Genomic DNA, 26,502 nt, shown 5'->3' with positions numbered 1-26,502 from the left:
TGAAGACAACCAAGACAACGCCTAGTCGTGTGCATTGATTTGTTAAATCCGGCACTAGAAGTGTGGTGTACCCGTGGTCTGCAATTAACTATTCCAAGGGCCTGGAAACTATCTCAGAACTTAGAAAACTGCCCTTGGCCTTCCTCTCCCCTGAAGAGGTTCATCAGTGGCCACAAAGCTGCTCTTGAAGTGTTTTTGCAGTTTTCCTGTTAAAAGGCATAGAGTGATGGGGGCAAATCCAAATATGAACCCCGATGAGTGATGCTGAACCATCCACATTCATGTCCAGACCTTAAACACAAGCGTGTCACGTTTGGACTTCAGCACAACTGGCTGTAGGAGCCACAGTTTTGGGGTTGCCGTAGAACTGAAGTTGCTCCTGTGATTGCCCACATACCGCACACTGCAACCTTTCCGATGTATTTATTAGCCTAGGATCTGTTAGTGATCTTTTTACTGACCCGGGTTGCAGGCCTTGAATGAGACCTCACATTTGTTTTGAATCGCACTAAACAAAACAGAAATCAGATGCTTTCATTTCTAACAAACCCTTCCAAGCATCTGCTTGTTAGTTGTGTTCTAGGAACCTATGTTGCGATTCAATCTTCTTCCACAGGTCGGTTGCACAGCTTAAACTGCATTCTGTTATTTCTGATAATTACTACAGGACATGCAAGATACAATGGATTACTCAAGCTAATTCCGTGCCGCTGCCCTATGTCTTAACCCCTTTGTTCCTGAATGGACCTGAGAGCCACATACAGATTTATTTAAAAAACACAGGCTCAGGGAAATCATTTTTACTGTTCTAATCAAATATATATTTAGCTGTCCTGACACACCACCCCTTTAAAAACACAATTTTCACATTCTTCACCCCTCACATACCTATCATTTTTCTCAACCCCGTACACCCCTCTCACTATATCCTCTAGATATCTTTCCATTTGAAGGTTTACTTGGCATGAAGAAACAGCAGCAAAGTTGTCTTCAGGTTGGGTGGAAGGATGCATTACATGGCCAGTGGCTGTAGGGTTCTTATCTTTGTATCTAAGTTCAGGATTCATGTTAGGCTGTGCTACGTACACAATGGATAAATGGGTGTTTGTTCAGCAAAAACACCCGTCTTATAAAAGCTACCATGCCACTTACGTATCTTATTGTATTTACCTCCCATCCTGTAGTGTCCAATAACAGGACACCATCACTCTTCATGAAAGCGCCTACAATTTAAGGCGCTTTGCCCTACATATGTGTCCTGTTCCAGGCTCGTTGTCCCGCTCTTGCATGGAAGGCGGAGATTCAAAGTACTAGGGATTGCAGCATCTCAGTGCCACTCTCACTCTACAGATCCACGATCTAAACTCCAAGTGTGCCTGTGTGGTTTACATTCACTCTTCCGTGACTCCAGGGAAAGGTTAGCAGATCTTAAGACTGTGCCTACCACTGTGACGCCATGGGGCCTCTCTCTCCTCACCCTCACACAGGGCAATAGACAGCCATTTGAGAGTACTTCAATGGAAAGTGAGTCTTTATATTTGATGCCTTGCTGGTGGTAGAAAAAGCACTGAGAGGTCTTGGCATCGTCTTATGCGGTGCTGAGGCTGTAGGCAGGAATAAAGAGCTGAATTTCAGGCCAATGTATAATCTCAAGAATTTTTCATCAAGCCTTAGGTAGCGGGGAAAGGGAATATCAGATATTAGAGTCATAGGTATGTTGTGTTTTTCCATCAACTCCTTGAATTTTACAGGCTTGATAGTATGCAGGATCAGAGAAACCAACGTATGCATCTAATCGGCGGGTATTTCCAATAACATTGGAGGCCTTCCATACAAATCCTTGCCGACTATTCACAAGGTTTTGTAGTGGGCACTTTTCTAGGGGAAGGTGCCGCACTAGACCTGATGAATCTGGTCCTCCAGGATCCCTCAGATGCGGGCCATCGATACTAGCATTAGTGAAAGGCAGACACAGAACATCTTGCTTTAAATTGTGTTGGTAGTTGCAGAAAGATTCAGTAATGTAAGGGTGTCGATAGACCTTTTCTTGCATTCACGGGAGCATGACATTCTTCCCATTGATTAGGTTGTTTCTGGTCCTTGACGTGGTTGGAACAAGGACTGAAAGGTGCTACTGATGTAGTGAGATTGCAGGTGGAAGCAGAGATTCTCGGGGAGGATGGTTGTAAAGATCTTGACCATGCAGTCCCGATATGGGTCGGAAGTTAGCTATGATGCCTAGGTTCAATTTTCAGGAGAGGAGAAAAAATTGCAGTTTCTGGGGTAATGGTCCAATGGCCATTGAGGAACTGATAAAATGTGCTAAAGTGGCTGTAATATCCTATGTAAGTGGTGCTTTAAAGAATTTCTATGGTTGCTTAGTTACGGGAGAATGTACGGGGGTCATTCCTGACTGGGGAACGGTTGAAGCTGGATCCGTCTCTTCTTCCTTGTAACTACAAATAAATCTATTTAAAACTACTACTGTTTCCTGAGACATTACCACATTTGCATTGCCAGGTTAGGAACTATTGCATTGCAAATGTCTATAACTGGAGACATTTGTTTGAGGCCGGGCAGGATTTTGGCCACCTTATTTTCTAGAATGGGCTGATCCTGCTGTGAAAAGAAGAGTTGTCAGGTGACTTTGACCACTCTTCACCTTAGCAGAATCCCTCCAATATTAGAAATGAGAGAGGATGGTGTCAGCTTTCATGGACCGCAGCTGGGCTCATTTGTATTTCTTGCAGTTCAGGGAACAAGTTCTGTGATCAGCATGGATCAAATGCTTTTCTAGTTTATGATCTGTAATTTCATTCGAAGCAGGTCCTCTGTAAAGCAAGCACTTGCACATGATTTTGATCAATTTCCTCTTTCCCTGATAGGTGCGATTTAGGAAAGGAATACGATTATCCCTTTCTGATGGCGTCCATGATTGTCTCAGACAGAGATTTGGGTGTCGGGTTCTGGTAGGTAATGCATTCAGAATGGCGGTGGCTTTCTTTTGGAGGTTCTGTGTTAAATAAAACACAGTCTCTCATTGACCAGTGTGCATTGAGTTCTGAGCTCACTGTCAATGGTGCAGGCTATGAAAGATTTTCCAGCAAATGTAAGAAACAGGTAGCTTTAAATGTAGAGTTAATGAATAAGGGATGTAAGGTAAATGAGTACCCATATTGATAACCCGGGGATATCCAAAGTTGCTCAAGTCATAAACAATTCCTTCAGCCTGTGTGGGTGTGTTCAGCCAGATGTTTATGTGACCCATTAAGTCAATTCTGGATGACAGAGATGGATTGTTGGGCAAGGGTTATCAGACAAAAAGGCATTCTCTTTGGAGGATGGTAAAGAATAGTGCATTTGAGGGAGTAGCTGCCTCTTAATACAGTTGATCAGAAACTTTTAAGGTTTAGAGATGAGGCCCCAGGATAGGGTTCAGCAATACAAGGACACACTCCTTCTCGCAAATCATGATACCACCTGAGTCGGAAGGGGGAATGACACCCTAAAAGCTTTCCCTTTTTAGTAGCCCAGTGAGGTGTGGGACAGAAGACAAGGGTGAAGCTTAGGCTAGTCACATGTTGACCTGACTGGCCAAATCACGGACAGACCAAGACAAACACACTTCTTGGCTTCATTGCTGATTTCTATGAAAAATAAACCAAATATTACATGCAAGAAAAGATATAAATGTCTATTTCAATAATAGTGTTGCAATAAATAAAGGAATATTTAGAAATGTTGATGATGACGTTTTCAAACTTCCAGCACCTGCTGGCTGACAGCAATAGGACACATCCTTAGTTTTACTACTAGACTCCTATATAACCAGAGTGTTGCGTTTAGCATGTCAGTAGGCTTGGGAGGAAGTGTAACGTGCACTTTCATGGAAACCGAACCAGGGGCCAGATGTACGAAGCATTTTACCAGACGCAAATGGCCCATCGGGCCGTTTGCGACCGGTAAAATGCATTTTGCGATGTACAGAAGGCAAAATGCGACTCAGTAACTTGTTGGAAGTGGTGTGTTTAGGGCGTCCTTTCCTAATACTGAATAGCACTGGTATGTATGAATGTTTTGCAACCGGGAATGTTGGTAATAACCCATTCGGAAACGGAAAAAGATCCCCAAGGGAATGTGGGCGCCAACATTTTTTAAGGGCATGCAGTGGTCTCACTTTTATGAACCGAAAATGTTTTTATTATGAAATGTGTTTATATGCTTTATGGTTTGTGAAAACCAAATAAAGTTATTTTTTGACTGACTGACTGACTGACTGGACCACTGTCTGCTCTTAAAAAATGAAAAGGTAGCTTTTCATTTTTATTTTTGAAATGCATCCCATTTTCCTTTAAGAAAAACGGGCTGCATTACAAAAAAATGTATATATTGCTTTATTTAAAAAGCAATCACAGACTTGGTGGTCTGCTGCAAGGCGCCATCCCTCTGATTGTAGCCTTTCACAATGGGTCTCAAATTGCGACCTGCCTCATGAATATTGATGAGGCAGGTCCATTTGCGACCCACTGCGAATCGCTAACAGTGTTAAACACACTGCTGTTCTTCGCAGTTTGCGATTTACTAATAGCGAATCGCTAAAATTCGCTATTAGGAAATCGCAAAGGCGATTTCATACATCTGCCCCTGGTGCTTAGTGAAATAGCCCGAATGAACAATGACATTTAAAAGTTTGCAAATCATGTGCTTCAGATGAGAGGGAAACAAAATGGGATGTAGTTATGGCACTGAAAATGGAATCAATCAGAGCGCAAGGACATGCAGAGATCAACTTGTAAAGCATCAGCTTTGTCACATTGCAAATCTGTGACAGAGTTTAGGTTAACTAACAGAGACTTCTCAACAAGCAGAGGTTTGAAAACCAGCCGCACATTTATAAAATATTCGAAGATTTTGAACATATGGGACATTGCCCACAAATTTCTATGGCATGTCTCTCCAGTGAGAGAGAAAGTGCACAGAAGCACTGGAAATGCAGGAGGAGTGATCAGAACCAAGAAGGCTGGGCGGCAGCTATCACCCCAGGCTAGCATACTGCTGGCACTGGTCCAGATACTTACTGTAATGATAGCTCAGCAGTAATGCAAGATGGGCAGAGCACATGTACAGTCAGGTTTTATGCCAACAATAACAATAATTTATATCTAAATTGTAAGGATGCCAGAGACTTCATGACACTTTTAGCTGACAGGCCCAGTTACTATCCAGAGACTACCTATTGGTAGAGCAAGCAAGGTTTGAGGGAGATGTTTTATTCTGAGGCCAAGTCAAAAAGTGCCCTGTATTTCTGAACCACCAAGAAAGAACTTACACCAGAAAAAATGAAAAGTAATGAACATTTCTATTGTATGTGGACGTTGAAATAGGCCAGAAAAAAGGCCAAAAATAGAGATATAGCTAGGTCATGCCACACCTTTACAGGAAAGAGGGGCAACTCCGTGCTCGATCGCAGAGGGTGGCAGCCAATGACGTAAACACAGTACCAGAGTAGTCTTACTGACCGTGTCTTATCCAGAGTCACAAAGTAGGTGGGCAGCTGTGTAACATCGCATTCGGCTTCTATGGAACCTTCCCCCACTTAGTAGCCATGGTGCGAATTAGCATGAGGTCCCAAGTGGGTGGATGGGTGGCATCGCTACGACAACGTCACTTCTGTAGTAGAGGCTTAGGGGCTTTCATTAACCATTTCCCACCTGTGACCTCCCTTTCTTTTTGTTGGGCTCAGCAACACCTTCCTTGCCCATTACCCCTTTTAAATTAGGATTTGTGTTTTTTGAGGTTTGATGTGTTGAAGTTGTATTGTTCATGCAGTTATTCTGTGCTTTGCAAGAGGAATTACGGGGGATCGCGTGGCTATGGCTCTCAAAATCAAGCATGAGAACAGAGAGGGGCCGCGGTCGATATATCTCTGAAAGCATTTGGATGGGACCGGGTTGAAAGCGATGCTCTCTGGATCCCCTAGGACGGTGACACACCTCAGCAGTTCGGGAGTTGGCCTGTGATCGCTCACCCTTAGTGGGAGTTTTGCTGTCCTGCATTTTGACCTTCAGGTGCAGTCACCCCTTGCAAGCCAGAGGTAATACTGCATCAATTAAGATGTAAAGATGTACCCCGGATGTGGAGTTAATCAGGCTGGCAGTCCTCTTACCTTGTTTTATCACAGGAAACAGCCTGCACAACGAGGTTTTTGCCACAGGGGGCATGGGGGGATCTCCCCCACAAATACATTGTTTTTATATAAATCAACAATGCGTGGTAATGGCATGCGTTGCAAAAACATATGTGTTCTAAAAAAATGAGGGGTAAAAAATACGTTTAAAGGCATCCAAAGTATTTCCCTGCGTTGTTGTCATACAACCTTTATCACCGGATACACGCAGATGACTCGAAATTGAACTCAATACATAGTTTTAATAAACCTAAGAAATACATTGTCTCCAAAATATTTGGTGCGCTGCCTTTTATTTTATTGGGTCCTCGTTTGGTATGGTTCTGTTTGGTGTTATTGTATGAAAGAATCTGGTTTCGTTGTTTGGCTATGAGATATTAGTGCTGTGACCATGGTGAAAACCTTTCAGTAGTAGTTTTGAACTCACTGCAGGCAAATTAGGGATATCTGTGGGAGCCCCAGATACACCGTTAGAGCAGTCAAGGCGGGATGAGATATTGACTTGGATGAGCTGGGATCTGCTGGCCAGGCGTGTGTATGGCGAGTCCCTGAAAGACAATGTCATTACACCTATTCTTAAGAATAGATCAAGTTTGATGGTCAACAGAGTGAAAAGCTGATGAGATGCTGGGGCGGATAAGAAGACAAGTGTCACCATTGTCTGCGATATGAAGGGCATCATCAACCACCTGGATGCCAGCTGTCGTTGAGCTGCACTGTTGACTGGATCCTGACTGACAATCCTGTAAGAGGGTGTCTGATCTCTCTCACTCCTATGGCTAAGCAGCAAGCGACTCCTCAATGATCTTGCCCAGAGAGGGGAGGCAGGTGATTGGGTGATAGTCGAAGTTGACCTGGTTGAAGCCGGTGTCTTTAACAAAAATGGGAGGACCGGTTAAAACTTGAGGTTTTGGTGCAAAAATACCCCGGAAGCCTGTGGCCCCCTTGTGCAAACACAAGTCCACCACAGGCTTCATCAGGCTTGTGAGGACAGAACCAGTTATTATAGAGAGCCCGCCGATAGGTCAAATAACCACGTTTCACGACTGTCTGAAATAGAGATAACTTTCCTTATGTCTGATTGAAACTGGAAGAAAGTTGAATAACAGAGTGGTTTGAATTGAGAAAGATCTTCAGCATAAACCGCAGCCCATGAAAATTGGCCCATTTTTATTATCGGATTCCAGTCTGAATTAGGTGTAAAAAGGATCAAAACCACAGCTATAACAGGGACACAGAACATGCACCTTCGTGACAGAAACAACAGCCCATTCCAAGCCAGTGAGTTAAATGTATCCCTCCCGGTCTTTGGCAGTCAATGAAGTGAATGTAGAGCTGGAGTAATATGTTCATGCGTTTCTGCAGAAGACAGGCTTACGGAACATGCTGCAAGCGAATAAGGGATTCCTGTGGTGAGCCAAGGTACACGCTGTTAAAGTAGTCAAGGCGGGATGAAGCCAAAGTAATAGCACCTGGGCCCTGATGAGAGAAACATGCGTTTTGGAGAATGTGTTTCAGAGCATTGAGATGTCTAAAGTATGAAATGATGACTGGGCTAATCTGCTTAACAAGTGCCAAGCGCAATGCCATGGTATTTCATGGAGGCAAACGTCAATGAACAAAGGCCCATTACAGCTACCCGGAAGTGTTTTTTTCAAAGTGGCAAAGACATGTTGGTGAGATTAATTTCACATTTGCTGGGAATGGGATTCTGAAATGCAATCACTTACGTTATGTTGTGTTATGTTATGTTTTGTTAATTGGTATTTTTGTAGCACACCTCTGCTCTTGTTATGGTCTGGTAGCACAAGGGGCTGTCTGAGTGGTGTAATTCCATGTGTCTCTGGATTTCCTGCATCAGACCAGTAAGTCATAAATGTGATGCTTTCAGTTGTCCCCATTTCCCAGGTAAATCAATTCCTGAGTTTGTCTCCCTGCTACGGGGTCATTGTTTACCATTCTTGGTGCCAGTGTCTCCCTTTCCTAGATCATTTTCCATTATTGGCATTTCTCTCTTCCAGTCCGTTGTCTATATTTAGCAGCAAACTGAGTGCCAGTCCTATGCTTGTCTCCAATACCTGGTGTATGCGCCTCCATTTCTGAGGCCTGTGTCTTCATGTCCTGATGTATGTACATTCTTGTCCCTGTATCTCCCTGTCCCAATGTCAGTGTCTCTGCTGGAGAAAGTAGGCATTGGGGAAGCCAGAGTCTGTAGACATGTTGTGGTGTGGAACACCCTAAATACTTGGTTCCTGTATACCTGGTGATGAATTGCCCCATCTGAGGCAAGTTTGAATTCGCTGTAGGGTCTGGGGAGAGTGAGAAGCAGCAGAAGGTTAATAGGTAGGGGACAAGGACTTGGTGGAAGAACATGATTTATTTGCTGGGAGATGCCCACTAGGGAGGAGGAAGGAGCTGCGGGACATAAAAGAGGCTCTCAGAAACTAATCACAGCAGTCTCTCCTTGGACCTGCTGGATTATTACGGTGGAGCTGGGAAGAACACAGCACATAATCTCGGCCGGTGGTGTAAGTCATTATTAATGCAGCTGACTTCCCACTGCCACAGGATGGTGTTCTCGCTGTTTGACGCAAACTACTCCTGATGCCATCATTACAACCTCAAAAAGTGAGATAGACTGGTGAGTGGTTTCAGTGACTCCACCACCTCACTCTTGTCGAAGCGTCTCCCATAGAACAGCTTCATGCTCCTGGCTGTAGACTCCAGAAGCACGTTTATATGTTAAGCATTCTGTGACAGGACGATTACAACACACACATATGGCTGGCAGAGAGGGAATAATTGTCTTGTCACTGTTTACAGTGATGTCTGAAGCATCGCAACCAAGGATGGTCCATGGAACAGGGTGTAGGGATTCACATAAGGCCAGGAATGGCAGCCTGTGGGATACCTGCACCTGGTGAAAATGTGCTTCTGAGAGGTGCTCACTGAGGGAGGGGGAGGGGCGGCTTTAATAAATCAGGAAACCATCAACGGTTTTTGAAGCCTAAAGGATGGGAAAGCTGTGTGCGCAACGCAGTACGTCATACTTCATGATAGAGGAAGCTTCCCCTGCGATCGCGTAAGTAAGCAGTACAATAGGTGTGTTGTAATGTGGCGGCATCGGAAGGGGAGAAAGAAGGCTTCTTCAGGTGGGCAATCACCATGGCAGACTAAACAGAGGGGAAGACTACACAGCAGGGAAAGGAGCTGGGGATAATATTCAGCAAATCAGAACCAATGGCACCCATGCATTCCTTCAGTGCTGACACGAAGGTGTGGAGCCAGAGCAGTGGCTGGATGATACAAGAGTGAAAAGGAAGCCATAAGAGCAAGCAAAATTCAAAGAAGTCTACTAAGACAGTGAGCATCCTGGGCAGGGAGCTCAAGAAGGTCTCCATGCATGGAGCTATGTTCTTCTTCAATGTTTATTCTCATCCTTTTCCTCCTTCACAATGATGTATGAAGCCGGGTGTTAATTTAGTGAGGCAGGGGTGTGAGAGCTGCCAATTATTCATAAATCAGTCAGCCCTTCCCTCTCCTAGACTGTAAGAATGTCCTGTGGTCCTGCCATGTAGAAGGCTAGTAACTCTATGATGAGCTTCAAGAGAGACATTGAGCAATGGTATGTGAGGTGGCGTTCTTCCTTTGATAAGAACACAGGAGAATTTTAAGAGAAGCAAAAGGGGAAGAGAAATCCTGACATCAAAACACACAAAGAGGGCGCAAGAAGAGGGGCGAATAAGGTGCAGAAGCCTACCATAAGAACAAAACAAGCATTGGCAATACCAATAGGTCTGGCTTTAAATGAATGTTGTATAGTAATATGAAGCTTTACAAGTAAATAGCATAGACATAGATATCTATTTGTGCAGAAGCAGAAAACAGTAGAATAATATTGGTGTAGATTAAAAGTTCAAGTGACAGTTGCAGTGTTAAGCCAGACATACAAATCCATGTAGGTTAATGACTGCCCTTCCATCTGTGTTGCTGCCAGAGAAAAGCAATATAAATTATCTAGTTATCTAAGACACTTTAATAACATTCCAAAGTCATGTGTGCGCACTTGAAAGTTCAAGCGCAGGAAGCTGGATAAATAAAACAAAATTATCACAGCTGCGTGAAGGGCAAGCAGTTTTTTTGTGAAAGCACACAATTTCTGTCTAATCAAAACATGTATTCCCAGCTCCTGACATGTGGGTGGAGCCAAGCCCTTCTATGAGGAAATGTGTGCATGCAGGGGACCGAGTTCCTCCCTTTTTAAAGAAACTAGATTCCTTCCTAATATTCAACATTGTTGGTAATGGTTTCTATAGCCATGTTTTTGGGTATTTCATTTTGAAGTATGCATTCTCTTCTTCAAAGACTTTTCTGCAGATTTTCTGTTTTTCAGCTGAAGAGGTTACCTTTTTTATACATACATTTGTAAAACATTTTTCACATATTTCAACTTTATTTTACAAAGTAGGGTTGCTTTTAGACACGCAGAAGACCACACTTAAATTCTCTATACAACAGGACCACACAGCACACTGTTCACATGACTTTACCTACACTTTGAACGAGTCAGTGACCAAAATGTCTTTATAATGGACCCTTACCTGGTTCGGATGCAGATCGAGGTTCTGTCAATGAGAAGAAAATAAGGAGAAAACAAGTCAAGCGGTGTTTTGTTAGCACATCGTCATGTCTAGCAGGTTATTATTGTATGCCTGTCTGACTAGTATATGGTCCAAACATTATTTGAGAGCGGTTTTAATTATTGCTACTGTTTTGTACAGCACTGGAGAAATGTATTTTATATATATTTGTACACAGTAAAGTGTTATGTATATTTGTACAGACTGTTTAGCAGAAACCTAGTCAAAAGGCAGCAGAAGATAGGACAGGGTTTGTGATATATTGGCAGTAGAGGCAGTGGCGTAGCAAGGGGGGGGGGGCGGACCGCCCCGGGTGGCACAAGTTTACCCCCCCTTCTTAACTGCGGCTGTTGCGAGGGATAGCCAGCACACACACACCCGCAGGGCGACAAATGCAGGGGCTGCCAAGGGCGGCCAAAGTTCTAGCGACGCCACTGAGAGTAGGCGAAAGAGTACTCCTAGAATGCTATTGTTCCTACTCATAAATGCTTTCATGAATCAGCCGCATGGACTGTCTGACGACAACAAAAATAGTTATGGTAAGTGAGTCCAATCCTAGAAATAAAAAACATTCGCTGGCTGATCAACAGTAACACTATAACATCTCCCACAGAACCTTCGAGCCGCGCTCCAACTTCTAGGAATTTTCACTCCCTGGAACATAAGAAAATTAAACTTGAACGTATATACAATGTTCCCCATTTGGCTTTGAAGCCTCCTTGGAGGACTAGTGTGAATTTTAGAGGACAGATTCATCTCAAGGGACAGAAGGATCACTGGTGACAGGGTACACAGCCTGCTGTGTATGAAAAATCTTAGCAAATGCGATATGTTTGCTGCTCACTCTACTGGGGGGGATATTTTCTTACTTTGATGCACACACAGAGTCGTGTTAGGGAGCACAGGCCAAGGATATAATATGTGGTGGGAGCAGGTGGACTTTGAGTGTGCAATCCCTTCTGGATGCTGTATTGGAGTAATAGCGCCCTGTGGAGCAGAACGTCCCGCAAACCCTCAGAATGGTGAACTCTCGTGCAGTTTTGTAAATGGGGAAGCAGCAAATACCACGACTGCAAAACAACGTGTTGCCTTTGCAACGCGGGGCGAGCTAAGAATGCATCTGAACCATGCATTCCATTTATAATGCAAGTCGTTACAACGACATGCGTTAGGTAACGAGGCGTTAGACTTTAAAGTCCGACGCTTTCCCTAATGTTGGGGGGGACTGGAGATGGAATAGTAAATGATACTATTCCAAAGTAAAGACTTGCATTGCAAATGGAATGCGTGGTTCAGACGCATTTGTTGTTCCGCCCGCATTGCTAAGGAACGCGTGGGAAATGAAAACGTAGTTGTGTCATACAACCCTGTGAATGTATCTAGAGATCTTCCACGGCCTTGGAGGGTGGCCAGTGGGTACTAGCAGTGCTTAATTTATAAAATAAATAAATATATACATGCTGGTGGTCAAACTGTTTCTCAAGAGTAAGTTTTCCACTTCCACAATAGACGTGGCCCACTTTCACCACCGGTGCAGCCCACTATCACCACTGGCATGGCACAATGCTAAACTTTTCAATTTAGCGATGGCACACAAAGATTCCAAGCTGTCCCAAATTAGGCGTGACCAGCTCACCCATCTTGACAGGCATTCTTCTATACATAGCCAAGCATTCTTACTGGTGAAGTCAAAACCACAAGTTCCACAATGCAGCTGAAATATAGGACCAACTACAGTACTGAAAAATGACATGGAACCTGTGGAGGGTCATATGGGCCACAGGGTTCTGAAACAAATGCAGGCAATTTTGACTTCTGAGACTAGAGTGGAGGTCAGCCTTGGGTAACCACTGACACACCTTCCATGAATGACGGACACCCCAGAGTCAACAGACATCAGCTATTGGCAGAAGGGGAGCAGTTGTTAAGGATGGCTTTTTAAGCAGTCATCTATTTGAAGGTATCTGAATGTCACGAAAGAGACATGATGCAGGCCTCGAGGTCTGAGCTTAGTCTGCACGAAAGTGCCTTAAAAGTGTGTACATCTATTTTCGGACTTGCCTCAAAAAACATAAATCTGATTTTTTTTCTTTCTGGGTGGCGCTTTATTTGTAGGGGTACTGATTGTCAGGGAAAATATCCAGCCTCAGAAAACTAGTTTCCATTAACACCCAGCCATAACTACAGGAGGGTGATGTTCGAAGGAGCACAAACATGTGACCTACTGTAAACTCACAACTACAGGTACAATCCACTTTACCTTAGAAAGGCAGACAACAAACATCTAAAAAGAAATGTGAATGATAAAGTGTACGTGGTTTGCCTAATAGGTGGATTTTGATTATTGTAGTGTCTCGGATTCACTTCTTGGCCTCTTTTCCACCAGTGGATTGAAATCCATCAGACTCTGCGCAGTGTCTAATGCTGCTCCTGAAGGGGAGCAGCGTCAGGCAAGGCGACCTGTTTGAGGCAACGACCATGGGCCAAGGCAACAGGGCTGATTAAGCCTGAGGTGCACAGGTGCTGTGGAGTAAGCAGTTATTAATTTCAGCCCCTAGTTTCCAGGGCTCGGCACTTTATTGTCAACACAGGCTCTTATAACAGCCAGCCACACGGTGGCGCAGTTTATCTGATTTTGAGAGGAGCACAACAACAGTTGCTTAATAATTAAATATACATTAGAATCACTAATACCTGCCACCCTGAGCAATAAAAAGAGGTTGGGCGGCATGTGTTAGTCATTTTTAATGTATATTTAAAGTCTGAATTGTCACACTTAAGTTAGTGTGATGGTTAGTTGTGTAGGTACTGTCATTGACAGCGCTAATGGGGGCAATGGGTGGTGCAAGCTGCAGTGGCCTTCTCACAAAGGCCTGGCACTTATTTTTATTCTTACAAATTAAAAGTACTTGGAGGATGTATACTCTGAGAGGCTACGACTCTTCCTACGGCCATGGCTCACCATGCCATCAGGAATGAGATATCATGGCACTAGCAAACAAAATAAAACTGCCTGGGCACATTCACAACAAGATTTGAAGTGCCTTAATAATGTGACATGACTCAGCAGCCAGGTCTATTATTGATAGGAACCGCAGCACAGAGGTGGGACAAAAGAATTCTCAGTCCCAAACAGAGAGCCGGTGGGGTCCACCTGCACTCATCGCCACAAATGGGTTCTCTTGAGTGTGGGCGCATTTCTTCATTGCACTCACTGTTGAGGGGACCCTGCAACCTGTAACTGGCATGTGCAGTGCTAACCATGAGCAGAGACAGGCTGTGTGCACTGGGACACACTGCTTGGCTAGAGAAAACACCAGCGGCGGCCAGTATGACTCGCGGGTGGCGGAGCAAGGGCAGATTGCGAGGTAGCGCAAAGAAATAAAATAAAGAAAAATACATTACAAACTTACCTTGCCACCGGTCCTGCCGCCGCCTCTATGCTCCTTGCTTCCTGCTGTCCTTGTGGGACTGGAAGCCAGGCTTCCCTGACCAATCACAATGCTGCATTACCCAGGCTACCCTGACCAATCACAACGCTGCAATGCAGCGTTGTGATTGGTTTTGAGCATCCTGGTTCCACGCTCAACCAGGAAATGGGGGCCTGGGCTTGTTCTCCATGCAGGCTGTAATGCAGCCTGCATAGAGAATGTCAAAAGTGCACATGACTGGGTTGGGCGGCCGACTAAGCAGTCACTGCACACTTAGAATTGGGCAAACCACTCCTGCCCTGCGCCGTGACAAGAGCAGCCCTGCCCACTCGCAAAGGAAGGGAAGATAAAATGATAATAACTAAAAGATATTATCATTTCATATTTCCTTTCCTTTACCCTGCTCAAAGTAGTGGGGCGATGCTCCTCCACCATAGCGGAGGAGCCGCCACTAGAAAACACCCATACAGAATTTAGAGTGGAAAAGGGAAGAAATGGCGGCAACATTATACCGGGAACAGACTCTGGGCCAACATACTCCGTGCTTCATTTGCATGGTATGCCACCTGAGCATATAAAAAAAAGTGATATTTTAATATACACATGCTTCGACTCCGTCCGCATGCTCCGCAATACAGAAGGACAACCAGGCTAAACGACACAAGGCTACAAGAGCAGGTGGCCGGCGACTCTTATAGTCCAAAGTGTCATTTGCGTGGCACCGCAGTTTCTGTAGCAAGCCTTTTTTTGTCTTTGATTTGGCACATCATAAGAATATATCCTCAGTTAACTTGTTTGCCATAGTCTCGCTACATGTTTATTTCAACATCATGACTGCACAAAAATCTGAGGTGAGTACAATGGCTCAGAGAATTGACCGCTCACCTCTGAACGTCTCAAGGCTGAACCGGCGTTTATCCTTCTAAGGTCAGTAAATTGAGTAACCATTCCATTGGTTAATAGTATTACTTGCTCCTTTACAGGGACCAGTGAAGGCAGAAGTGAGGTATAAAGTCGTTTGATGTGGCTAAGTTTGAAAATTTGATTTATAAACTGAATGACAATGTGATTCATTTTAACTATGTATGGGGTCCTTTTATAGATTCATGACCACTTTGATTATAGTTCGCACATTTATTGGTAATGGGTTTACACTAAGGTTTTGGTTTTGAATGCATATATTTATTTACTGTGAACACATATTTTCATTTTCATATTTCATTCAACTGTCAATGTATGAAACAGTGTTATTACATTTGTTTTCATATTTGATAGCAACTCATTGTTTAAGTACTTTTGAAAAACATTTTAATAAAGATACACAAAATAGGTTATTTCATTATTATTGTTATCTTTGTCCTTTTCGTCTCGCCGTACAGCGCGCGCCCGCCGTCTGACGCGGCTGCAGCGCTCGCTCGCGCGGACCACTCTCACCACCAGGCACACTCGGCCAGGATAATAAAACACCTTAGCTGCTGAAAGGTTCCCACGCAGTGAATGTAGGAATTATGTTAATTTATGAACTCTGGTGACTCTAACAAACTTCAGGCTGGCAAGGATTTGTGGGAAAACAAATGCTTATTGTTGTCTCAGGTGGTCGAGGCTAATGGAGTTCTCTCAACTAAGTACTGTACGAGCCTGGCCATTTTGTCTGCAGTGAGACTTTCAGCCCCTCTCCCCCCCCCCCCCCCCCACACATACCCCACACACCGCACTGAATGCCCCTGATTATTCATAACACAGTGGTAGGGCTGCCCTGGGGAGCAAGCAAGTACGTCAGTCACTTACTTTTCTGAAGCAGCCGGAAGTCGGGAGAGTCTTTGATTTCAGTGCCCTGGCGAAACCAATTGACCTCCAGGGGAGGGGCGCCCCTGACTCTGCACTCAAGCACCACCACCTGCCCTTCATAGGCTGCGATGCTTTGAAGCTCCTGGAACACGAGAAAAGTACTTTCAGGCACACGTTCAGCCTGGCGCATCGAGAGGAGAAAATACTCGCATGGCATCAGTAGGCCGAATCACAGTGTTGCAGTATGTACATTTTTAGATTGAAAAAGCTTTATTGGTTTTTCAGACACAAAATAAATAAAAGAAACAGAACAGAGGTTTAGAAGTACAGGATTCTATCAATGCACCTTGGATAAAGATATATGAGTAGTTTTACAAGTATTACAGTGCTGTAGGTTAAATAAATTGGCTAACCGATCTGAAGGAGGTACACATATTGCATGGTGAGCTAAGCATATAGTTAATGTCACCTTGGGACCACCAGTTACAGAGTACATAGCCTGGAATGAGAACTCGTAATGGCTTAACAGTTGCATACTAGTGTACAGTAGGTCACATGTGTTTATGTAGTGAGCGATGATTCGTAGACCAATTGTATCCAACCAGACCGTGTTAAAGAAGAAAGAAAGACACATGTGTACCCTAACGTAGATAGTTCTGTTAAATATCCCTGTCCTCTTATCAGCCTTGGGAAAGAGACAAAAGTAACAACAATACTAATACTATTACTACTAACTGAAAAGATAAGGATAGTAAAGGAGAAAGTAGGAGAGAGTAAGAATAGGAGAAGAGTAAGACTATGTTCTGGTAAGGAACCATCACACAATCCTGGTCGTTCGAGTGTATGTGGTGAGGGGACCACAGTTAAGCGAGACTATATCTATTTCTGAGGTTGGTAAATCATGGGGGTTTAAAGACCTTAGATGCAGAGTCAAGTGCTTCCAATATCTTAAGGAGAAGTATTTAAGGCGATATTATCCGCACCTCTTTAAAAAAGTTAGCCATTCTTGCCATTTCTTGAATGAGATTTTCTCAAAACTCTTCCAGTTACACAGCACTATCTTACACGCCAGTGTTAGCATTAAGTCAAGCATAAAGCGGTCATCCTCCCCGACAGGATTGTACATTTTTAAACCACAGCAGAGCACTGCGTATTTTTTAAACCACAGCACTGCACTGCGCATTTTTAGATCACAGTATTTCAGTTTGTGCATTTTGACTTTCTCATAGATTTATCACCATTAAAATCATGGCTTCAAAATTAGCTTTTAAGCTATAGATTGCTTGATAAAGAGACTTAAAGAACAAAGAAGAATATCCACGCACATATCATGAACCTGTGGAACTCCTTCAAAGAAATGTTCCAAGTTTGTAGTGAGCGACTGTCCCAAAACTGCACTGCCTACCAAAACCCAATGCCAGATTGACTCTGGAAAGAAAGCATTGCAGCGTCTACCCATCTCCAGCCTACCCACACAGAGAAAATGGGGTGCCATCCGTTATCCGGCAGGTGAACCCCTGTCCAAGAGCAATGTATGGAGAGCCACCTTCCATTCTTATACTCACCACCCTCAAAAACCGGCAACTCGAAGGACTCAATCCATGACGTGCTACCCTGCCTCCTCTCATCAGCAGCTCAACTGAGGACGCCCAGCATAACCTCAAACACATAATAGCTACGCCGCTCTTGAAATGCTGAATATTAAGTGCCTACATCTGCTTATGGGCAGTGCTTAAGTAGAGCCGCTGATTGCCGGTGGGGCCCACTGGTACTCATTTTTGAGGGCTGGCAATCAGTTTTCCGCATCAGAATTTGACCCAGAGCAACAGAGAGAAAAGCACCAAAGGGGGCGAATAAATGGAAGAGAAAGACTGAAAAACAGTGAAAAAGAAAGAAAGCTAGGATGAAAACGAACCTGAGAGAGTGTAATAAATGGGCAGAGAGTGTCTGATGGTGGATAAAGAAGGTATGAGGTGGAATCAAGAATGTGCATCCTTGATATTCCGCAGCGTAGCCCATGGGCTTCTCAGCGAAGCTTTGGGCACCTGCACTTATTCCCTTTCAAACTAAACACTGACTACAGGCCCTCATTAGACCTACCTTATATTGCAAAGTAACTCGGAACCATGAATACTGCTCAACTCTGCATCCAACTGGAAATCAACAACACGCAGATCAACTTCCGATCCGCAGTCTGACTACATGAAGGGGCTAGAATCATTCAGCTAAACATTAGAGACTAGCATCTAGCTGCACATGATCAAAGATGATCTTGCAGCCCCCATTTGAGAAGCCTTTCAAAACCATAAACTACAATATGCGGATTGTTTGATGGAATAGAATGGGCAGCACTTGAAAGAGTTGTATCCCTTCTGAAAACCACCCAGCAAATCTTTCTGGGATACTTTTTTCATCGGAACGCACTCCATCGACATCCCTCTCACCTATCGTCTTCAGCTCTCATATGGCCCTGTGGGACCACACCCTGGAACCTAAGATTCATTCACCACCACCAAAATGCTGATGTCTTCAGACCTATTTCAAGCTGAAAGTGAGTTGAGGGGACACCAGCAAGGGGTAAACCCCCTAAAGTGTTCCAGCACTGTCTGCAGAATAGTCAGGCATCTGAAATCCAGGTCAGGGTCATGATCCACTCCTAGGAATCCTACAAATTCCAGTTTATCTGCTCCCAGTTCACAGCATACCTGAAAGCCAATGTAATCTGGTCATTCTGTTGTATGGTGCCGCTCACACCCCACGTTCACACAATAACCAAGAGTACAATCCCCCAACAAGCCTCTCCATCAGGATTTTTTCCTCTCCTGCACCTCCTTCATAAAATTGCTTTGGGAACATGAGCAGTAATTTCCAGATTTGGAGGGTGCAAAGCTGTCTGCACTTAGATGAAAGGATCTAAACAGACTACACCGCTCATTCCTGACCTGTGATAGCAAGCCTACATTACAACTATGCTGGAGCCACAAATTTCCTCTTTTAAAACAAAACGATATAATTTTAGATTCTGTGCCTATCTCACCGTGGTCTGCAACGCTGCGCCCCATGAGACCCGCTCTATTTGACTCTCAGACACTCTATCATTGTCTCTCAGAACATCTTAGACTTGAAGAAAAGTTCCCAAGTTTGCAAGCCCAACTCACCACATTCTAGCTAGTCACCACAACCGAGTCTTCCACAGACAGTTTCCTGCTCCGCAACACCACCATATGTGCATGGTCACAGGCCGTAAAATTACACTCAACTATCACCAGCATTCTTTGCTGTCATATGATTCCATATGAACACAGCTTCATCATGGCATTACTATCAAATGTTTGTTATCACAACTGTCTTCATTGATGATTCAGAAGGACATCACCCAAATCTTCATGACTCAACCTGGAGGCTGCCATGACTCACTGTTGGCAGATGCCCTCACAGCAGTTTTAGAAAGATTTCACCCAGCGACTCCTGAACTTAGATTTCTACCTCCATAGCAAGCCTACTTTGCACTGCTCCTGCCATCCTCGGGCTAAGTTTTGTTAGCTAGCTCCTAGATACAAGAACCAGGGTCAAAGGCCGAGCTGGTGAGGGAAGCCCGTTTTCACTCAATCTTGAGTGTAGGAATTATTATCAGGGAAAACTAGCCATGAAACAGGACACTAAGAGTTTAATCCACTAGGAACGACCTGTAAAAAATGTGGTTTTGTGCAGTATTTATTTTTTGATTTTTTAAGACAAATTTAAATATTGTTTAAGCACTGAGCAGAAAGAAGGAGCACATGAGATATCGGGGGAAGCATCTCCTAATAGGCAGGTGCTGCATGATGCTCTGGCACAGAGAAAACACATTGGGAGCAAAGAGCCCACCCAAGGACAGAGGCACACATGAAGTATTGAAGAGGCGATGGTTGGTGATGGGCCAAACAAGGGGAGGTCAGGACTGTGTGTATATCTTCTTCTACACCATCCTAGCAAGTGGAAATGGCACTTCCCCTATAGTTCAGTGTTCCAGGAATGTCCATACACTTGATCTTATGCTCACGGTGCCACTGAAACCAAGCTACAGCCAAATGAAGATTCCCAAGCATGGCAAGACTAGTCTTGGGTTGCCCATGTGCTCTGGTTCAGGGAATATCTGGCCTGACATTTTGGATTATTCTGTACCTACTGGAGCAGGGTCAAGGCTGATTGGTATATGTCAGATTAACTATATCTATAACTGAGTTGGCATGCAAAAAGCATGAGGGACTAGGATGCGGCCCAATTAATTACCAGTGGCTGAGGTTAGTTTAGGAATTCCACCCATCCCTTTTTGTAAACTTCACCCTTACTGGTCATGGGGCTGCCTTTCCTCGCGTGCCACTCGCCCACAGATCTGACAGTGAGCCTCAGTAAAGTTGCTCATGACAGAGAAAGCACTTGGAAAAAATGTTGTAACTCACATATGCCAAGTTGGCATAGTCTGGTCCCCATTGAAAGATGATGAAGCACCTATTTGCACAGAGGAAGAACGTTCCTCCAAATGAACCGATTGAGTGCTTCTATATCCAAGTGTTGTTATAGAAGAATCCTTTGAAAATGTAAAGATATGTGTTATCCTTCCTGCTGAGGACGTTTCTTGTGAAATAAATCTCAGTAGTATTTCTTCATGACATCGGCATAATGGAAAATGACGTTCAGTACTATCTTTTAACTTTTCATAAATAACGTATTTCATATTTTAAACATTCCAATTGTATTTAGTTGTGATTATTAGGAGCATATATTTTGGCAACACATTTGTTATGTTATGTTGATTTTTTACAGCGTACTAATCAACTGCGAGGGTACCCAGTCACTTGAGCAGGTGTACAGGAGAATTATTTGAAGAGCCATGTCTTCAACTTCATGCGAAATTCAGGTAAAGAGGAGCAGGGTCTGATGTGTTGTGGGAGGTCGTTCCATGTTTGTGTGAACGAGCGACTACCTCCTCTGCATCTGTGAATTCGGGGGGGGCATGTGTGAGGAAGAGTGAGGCTGAGCATAGGTGTCTGGCTGGGTTGTGGAAATGTATGTGGCTATTGAGGTATGAGGGTCCTGTGATGTATAGGGCTCTGTAGGTGTGCGTGAGAACTTTTAACTGGCAATGTTTGTGAATGGGGAGCAGTGTGGCTCCCTGAGGTATAGAAAGATATGGGTGTGGTCGAGAAGGTTAATATGAGTTTTGCGGCTGAGGTCTGGATGGTCTGAAGTCTGTTCAGGAGTTGCTTGGAAACTCGGGAGTACAGTGCATTGTCATAGTTGAGTCAGCTTGTGATGAGTGCTTGCGTTATGGTTGATCTGATGTTCTGTGGCAGCCATTTGTAGATATTCCTTAGCATTTTAGGATGTGCAAGCAAGCGTTGAGTTTTGCCAACATGTTCAGCTTGTCATCTAGGATGGTCCCTAGATTTCTGACGTGGTCGGTGGGTGTTGGTGTAGGTCCTAATTCAGTTGGCCACCAGGTGGCGTCCCACAGGGATTTCTTATTTCAAAAGACTAGTACTTCCATCCTCAAAGTTCAGTTTCAGGCAGTTGGTTTCCATCCATTCAGCTATCAAGGTTATGCCGTTGGTGAAGTTGATTCTGGTGGTGGGCATCTTGTCCATTAGGGAGAGAATGATTTGTGTGTCTTCAGCATAGGAGATGATGGTGATCCCTTGAGATTTGATGATTTTGGTGACAGGCGCCATGTAGACGTTGAACAGGGTTTGGCTGAGGGATGAACTCTGGGGGGACTCCACATACAAGCTTCTTGGCCTCGTAAGTGAAAGGTGGCAGTCTGACTCTATGGGTTCTCGCTGTGAGAAAGGAGCAGATCCAGTTGAGTGCTGGTCCATGGATACCACAATCGTGGAGTCTTCTGATGAGTGTGTTGTAGGGGACTGTGTCAAAAGCTGCAGAGATGTCAAGCAGGATGAGGGTGGCTGTTTCTCCTTTTTCAGGGATGTCTTGATATTGTCTGTGGCAGCAGTGAGTGCAGTTTCTATGCTGCGATTCTTTCTGAAACCTGATTGAGTGTTGGCTAGTAGATGGTAGAGCTCAAGGTGGCTTGTGATTTGTTTGTTGATGGCCTTTTTGATCATTTTCGTTGGGTAGAGAAGCTGAGAGACAGGTAGGAAAATGGCCAGTTGGCTGGGGTGGGCAGAAGGTTTCTTGAGGAGGGCGTTGACCGCTGCGCATTTCCAAGCTTCTGGGAAGGTGGCGGAGCAGATGGAGGTGTTCATGATGTGGGTGAGAGATGTGCTGATTGGTGATGCGCCGCGGCAAATGAAGTGGTGGGGGCATGGGTCAGACAAGGTTGATGGTGTGCATGATTGTAGCCATTTCTGTGCTGGTGGTTTCTAAAGAAACCTGAACATGTGCCATGTCAACATATGGAATACCAAAGTTGGAAAAATGCATTCTGATGAACCCAGACTGAACAATCTAAAACCGGGTTAAAGGCCACATTAAGAAAATGCAATTTTGATGACAATTGGAGGGGTGTAGTAAAAAACTGCAGGGCACCTAGAATGGAATCTCATGTCACGTAGCAAAAAATAATTGGTAATTTCCAACAATTATTTGTATTAAAGGAATTGGAAGTTGATTCAATTTTGTTTAAAAGATGAACTGGCAAAGAAAAATAGGGAATAAAAAAAGAAGAAACAGTAGACTTTTACTGTGTTTACTGTGAATGAAGGTGTAAAACAAGAGTAATGGAGCAGGGAACTAGAGGGATGGAGCAGAAAAAATTAGAATTAGGTAAGGGATAAAGATTGTAGTAGGTGGAGAGGCATCAAAGAAGCAAGTGGCGGAAGCCGATGGAGGGGCACCATGGTGGCCCTCCTGCTACAGATGTTCAGGTGCACATAGGATTGTCAGAAAGTTTGTGGAACTTTTGAGATGTTGATAAAAGTGAGCAGGTGATGGTAACATCCTATCCCCATAAAAGAGAAAAGAATGAAGCTGACCTTGTCGCATTTGTCAGAGCCACACAAATAACTAAGCTCCTTATTTACCACAGGTTGTGTAAGTGTGCTGCCACACAATTTAGTTCTCATTCTTCTCCATTTGGACACTACTTTGCACTCTGATTGAAAGATAGTGACTCCACATAAAGACGCTATGAAAGAGGAGAGCAGGTTAGCTACTTGCAAGGCTGGTTTGCCTGCTTTGCTGTATGATCAATGGGCCTGATTCACAAAGGTAAACTTACACTTTGTAGTACGGTTATTGCAGTTTTGTTATTCACAAAATATGAGTGCAATTTTACTACTAGTAATGTTACGACTGTGGAGTCTCCACTGCAAGTGTGGAGTCTCCTCAGTCATAAATTTATTAGCCATAAAATTACACTCGTAGTTTGTGCATATCAAAGCAGTAGTAAACTTACTACAGAATGTACGTTTACCTTTGTTAATCAGGGCCTAAAACATTTGTGAAGCAAATGTGAGTGTGGCTTCAGCACCATATGCCCTCCTGGTGATCTAGAGGCTGTGAGCATGGTTTGTATTGTCTTTATTTTTACCTTTCTAAAAAGTGTGTTTACAACAGAAGTTTTAATCTGATTCCTACGAATCTATGGAAGAAGAAAATCATCTATAAATAAAATGACTAGGTAGGCATTATTATAAAAAAAAGAGATGTAGGATTCCTTTGTAATATTGTCTGCCTTTGAACAAGTCACTCTCACAAGTGTTCTGTCTTGGTTAAATATTTCAGAGACAGTTATTTAGATTCATATCTGTTGTTCAGCGGTTGGACTGTTCCAAAGTCAGATTCAAAGGGCTTTCTTGACACTGAAGTTGAGCAGAGAAGGTCTTCCCAGTGAGGATAACCCAACACAAAAAGCAGCCCTGTCTGTTTGGATGGGTTCCTAACTAGCAGAAGAGAGCTCTTCAGAATATCATGGAGCTTTAATGAAAATATGTAAACAATTAATCCAGGGAGGGAATATGTAAAGAAACACTTTCTCAAAACACTGAGGTCATCGTTTAAAGAGGTGCCGCATGACTTGCAAGAACAGTGTGCCAATGAATTTTTCCATTGTTACTGACACTGAGTTAGCACTAGTTAACTCTGCTGAACTGTTCCCACATTTGTAAAGCAACAACATGACATCACTTGAAATGGTAAAAACATGTAAACTGCGAGGTAGTTTATTACCGTTCATTTAACATACCTTTTGCACACATCTGACTGCCTCCAATCAGAGGACCCACATGCAGCATTTAGAATATACAGTCTACAACCTACCAAGAGAGCTGCTGTTCTCCAACCATACCTAGGTCGGGATAACCAACGGGGTCAGGTAAGACTTCAGAGCTTCAGGCCGCCGATCTGCCATGAATAACCTTTACGTAGTGATCCGTCCATCTTATGTCCAGCAGGTCACAGTGACGGTCAGTAGTGGCTGGAATCTAAAAATTTAAAACACAACGTCCTCCACTCTGAAGCTCCACAGGAACTGGAAGCTGGAACTCCCCTGACCAATCAGGGAGCTGCTCTCATGCTGTGTGTGTAGCACCCTGATTGGAGGGAGTGGCCTCACTCAGCACTCCACAGCGCCCTGGAGGCCTGCACTGACTCTAACCCAGCTGTCCTAAGACAGCTGGGTTAGAGATGTTTAAAGTATGCATGTGTGGCTGGTCGTCTCAAGACGGCTGTCCAAAAACACATGCGCACTTTATACATAAGTGCATAGACAGCCCAGCCTTCTCCCTGCTGCTGTCACTCAGTAGCAACCACGCCCTCGTCCGGACGCTTGGCTCAAGACTGGGATAAAAAATAAAATTGTAATACATGACCATTTTATTTTTCATGGGGTTTTGGGTGGGGGTTTAAGTGGGGCAACGGCCCTCCGATCCAACGGAGAAGGCCCCCCCAATTTAAGCCCCAGCATATTTAGTAAGGGTGGGCGTCGTGCTCCGCTTCGCCCACGGAGTGCACGCACCGCTGCCTGCTTCGCCGTTTACGAAGTAGGCGTAGCAGGCAGCGCTACGCCCACACGGCTGCGAAGCGAAGCTGCCCGCCACGCGCCGCCCGCCCGCCCTCATTTAAAAATACTTTAAGGCATAGAAATGCGCATGCGCGGGCATCCGCGCATGCGCTTTTGTGTGAAGAAGTTACCGGCAAGCAAGAAGAGGGAGCCCCGGGACGCCGCACTGCAGGTAAGGTCTTTTATTTACTTTTTCTATTCTTTAAAGTATTTTAAAATGAGGGCGGGCGGGCGGCGGGTGGCGCATAGTGAGGCTACACGGAGCGCGCGAGTGTGCGTACATTTTGCCACACTAAGTGCTGCTCTACGTAGCCCCACTACGCCCACTACGCCCAGGGTTAATATTTAGGGCAAACCTACTGCCACCGATTTTCTGTGCTCATTTGTGATGCATGTCAGCCTAGCAGGGAAAAGGAACCATTGTCCTAACGCGTAGGAAGAAAACTCCTGCGCGTCTGAAGCGCGTCTGAACCACGTCATTTCTAAAAGGTACTCGTTTACAGAGGCCGGCTCTCAGTGTTTTAATGACTGATATTCTTAGCAGCGGGGCCGGTAATTTGCCTCTTTAACAGATGCAGCAACAATAAAGGATGAAATGTCATTTCCTACAATTACTTATTGTTGTGGCAAGGGCTCTAAATAAATAAACAAATACCTGTCTAGTATCATGGATCAAAATATGGTTTTCCATAGAGTAGGCTTGAGGAGAAACATTGGGTAATATGTTTTCACCTGACAGGGCAGTCAATGCAGAAAAGAGACTCCTGGTTGAACTGTTTGCCAAAAACTGAACCAGGTAAACAGTGATAAAGCAGGAGGCTGTAACTGTGCTGAACGTGTGTGTCAAGAGTAAGCAGTTTTACAGGCAAACTGATTTGGCCAGACAGACCTTATTTTCTGTCATACGCCATGTTCTGTATGTAACATCGAAGCATACAGGGTGCAGGAATGGTTTTCCAACAGGGCAAGAAACATGTTTACATACAAGTCTGAAAGAGGAACGCGTCAAAACCGTGTACACTAATCCAGGGCCACGGGTTAAAAAGTACTCCATGGAGGATGTACAGGAGAAAAAGAGCATAAAACTGCAGAAGCAGAAGTGTAGGACGTGGCGCAGGGAGGCAGCTTGAATTGTGTCTTTTGGGCATGACGTTGAAAAGAGCTGTATCATCTGTAAGGTTCTTTGCATTACCTATAGGGCACTTCATGATACTGATCGTCAGTTCCTAAAACGCCTATTACACTAAAAGACATCTTCGCTCAGATGGTGCTAAACTGATAGCAACTACGAGATCTTTTAAAACCAGCCTGGGTGGCAGAAGCTTTAGGATGGCAGCCACTAAACTTTGGAATGATCTTCCCTTTTTCATCAGAACACTTCCAACCTTGTCTGCTTTTAGGAAGGCCCTGAAAACATGGCTGTTTAATAAATAGAGAACCTTGCTTTACATGAAC

The 26,502-nt window shown here is 44.2% G+C and overlaps 1 protein-coding gene across 2 annotated transcripts in view; it reads right to left on the bottom strand.

The window, feature by feature from the left end:
* Nucleotides 1-26,502, bottom strand: part of PALLD (palladin, cytoskeletal associated protein) — a 1,042,501-nt gene that overhangs the window by 423,057 nt on the left and 592,942 nt on the right. For both annotated transcript variants that reach the window (XM_085641796.1, XM_085641797.1), the window contains exons 7-8: nt 16,047-16,188; nt 10,789-10,812 (exon numbers count right to left, since the gene is read on the bottom strand). In XM_085641796.1, coding sequence (XP_085497922.1) covers nt 10,789-10,812; nt 16,047-16,188 — 166 coding nt within the window. The remainder of the gene's footprint in view (nt 1-10,788; nt 10,813-16,046; nt 16,189-26,502) is intronic.

Source organism: Triturus cristatus, chromosome 2_2, assembly GCF_964204655.1.
Source record: "Triturus cristatus chromosome 2_2, aTriCri1.1, whole genome shotgun sequence".
Taxonomy (NCBI): domain Eukaryota; kingdom Metazoa; phylum Chordata; class Amphibia; order Caudata; family Salamandridae; genus Triturus; species Triturus cristatus.
The sequence above is the reverse complement of the archived record's forward strand: the minus strand, read 5'-3'. Positions and strand labels throughout refer to the sequence as shown.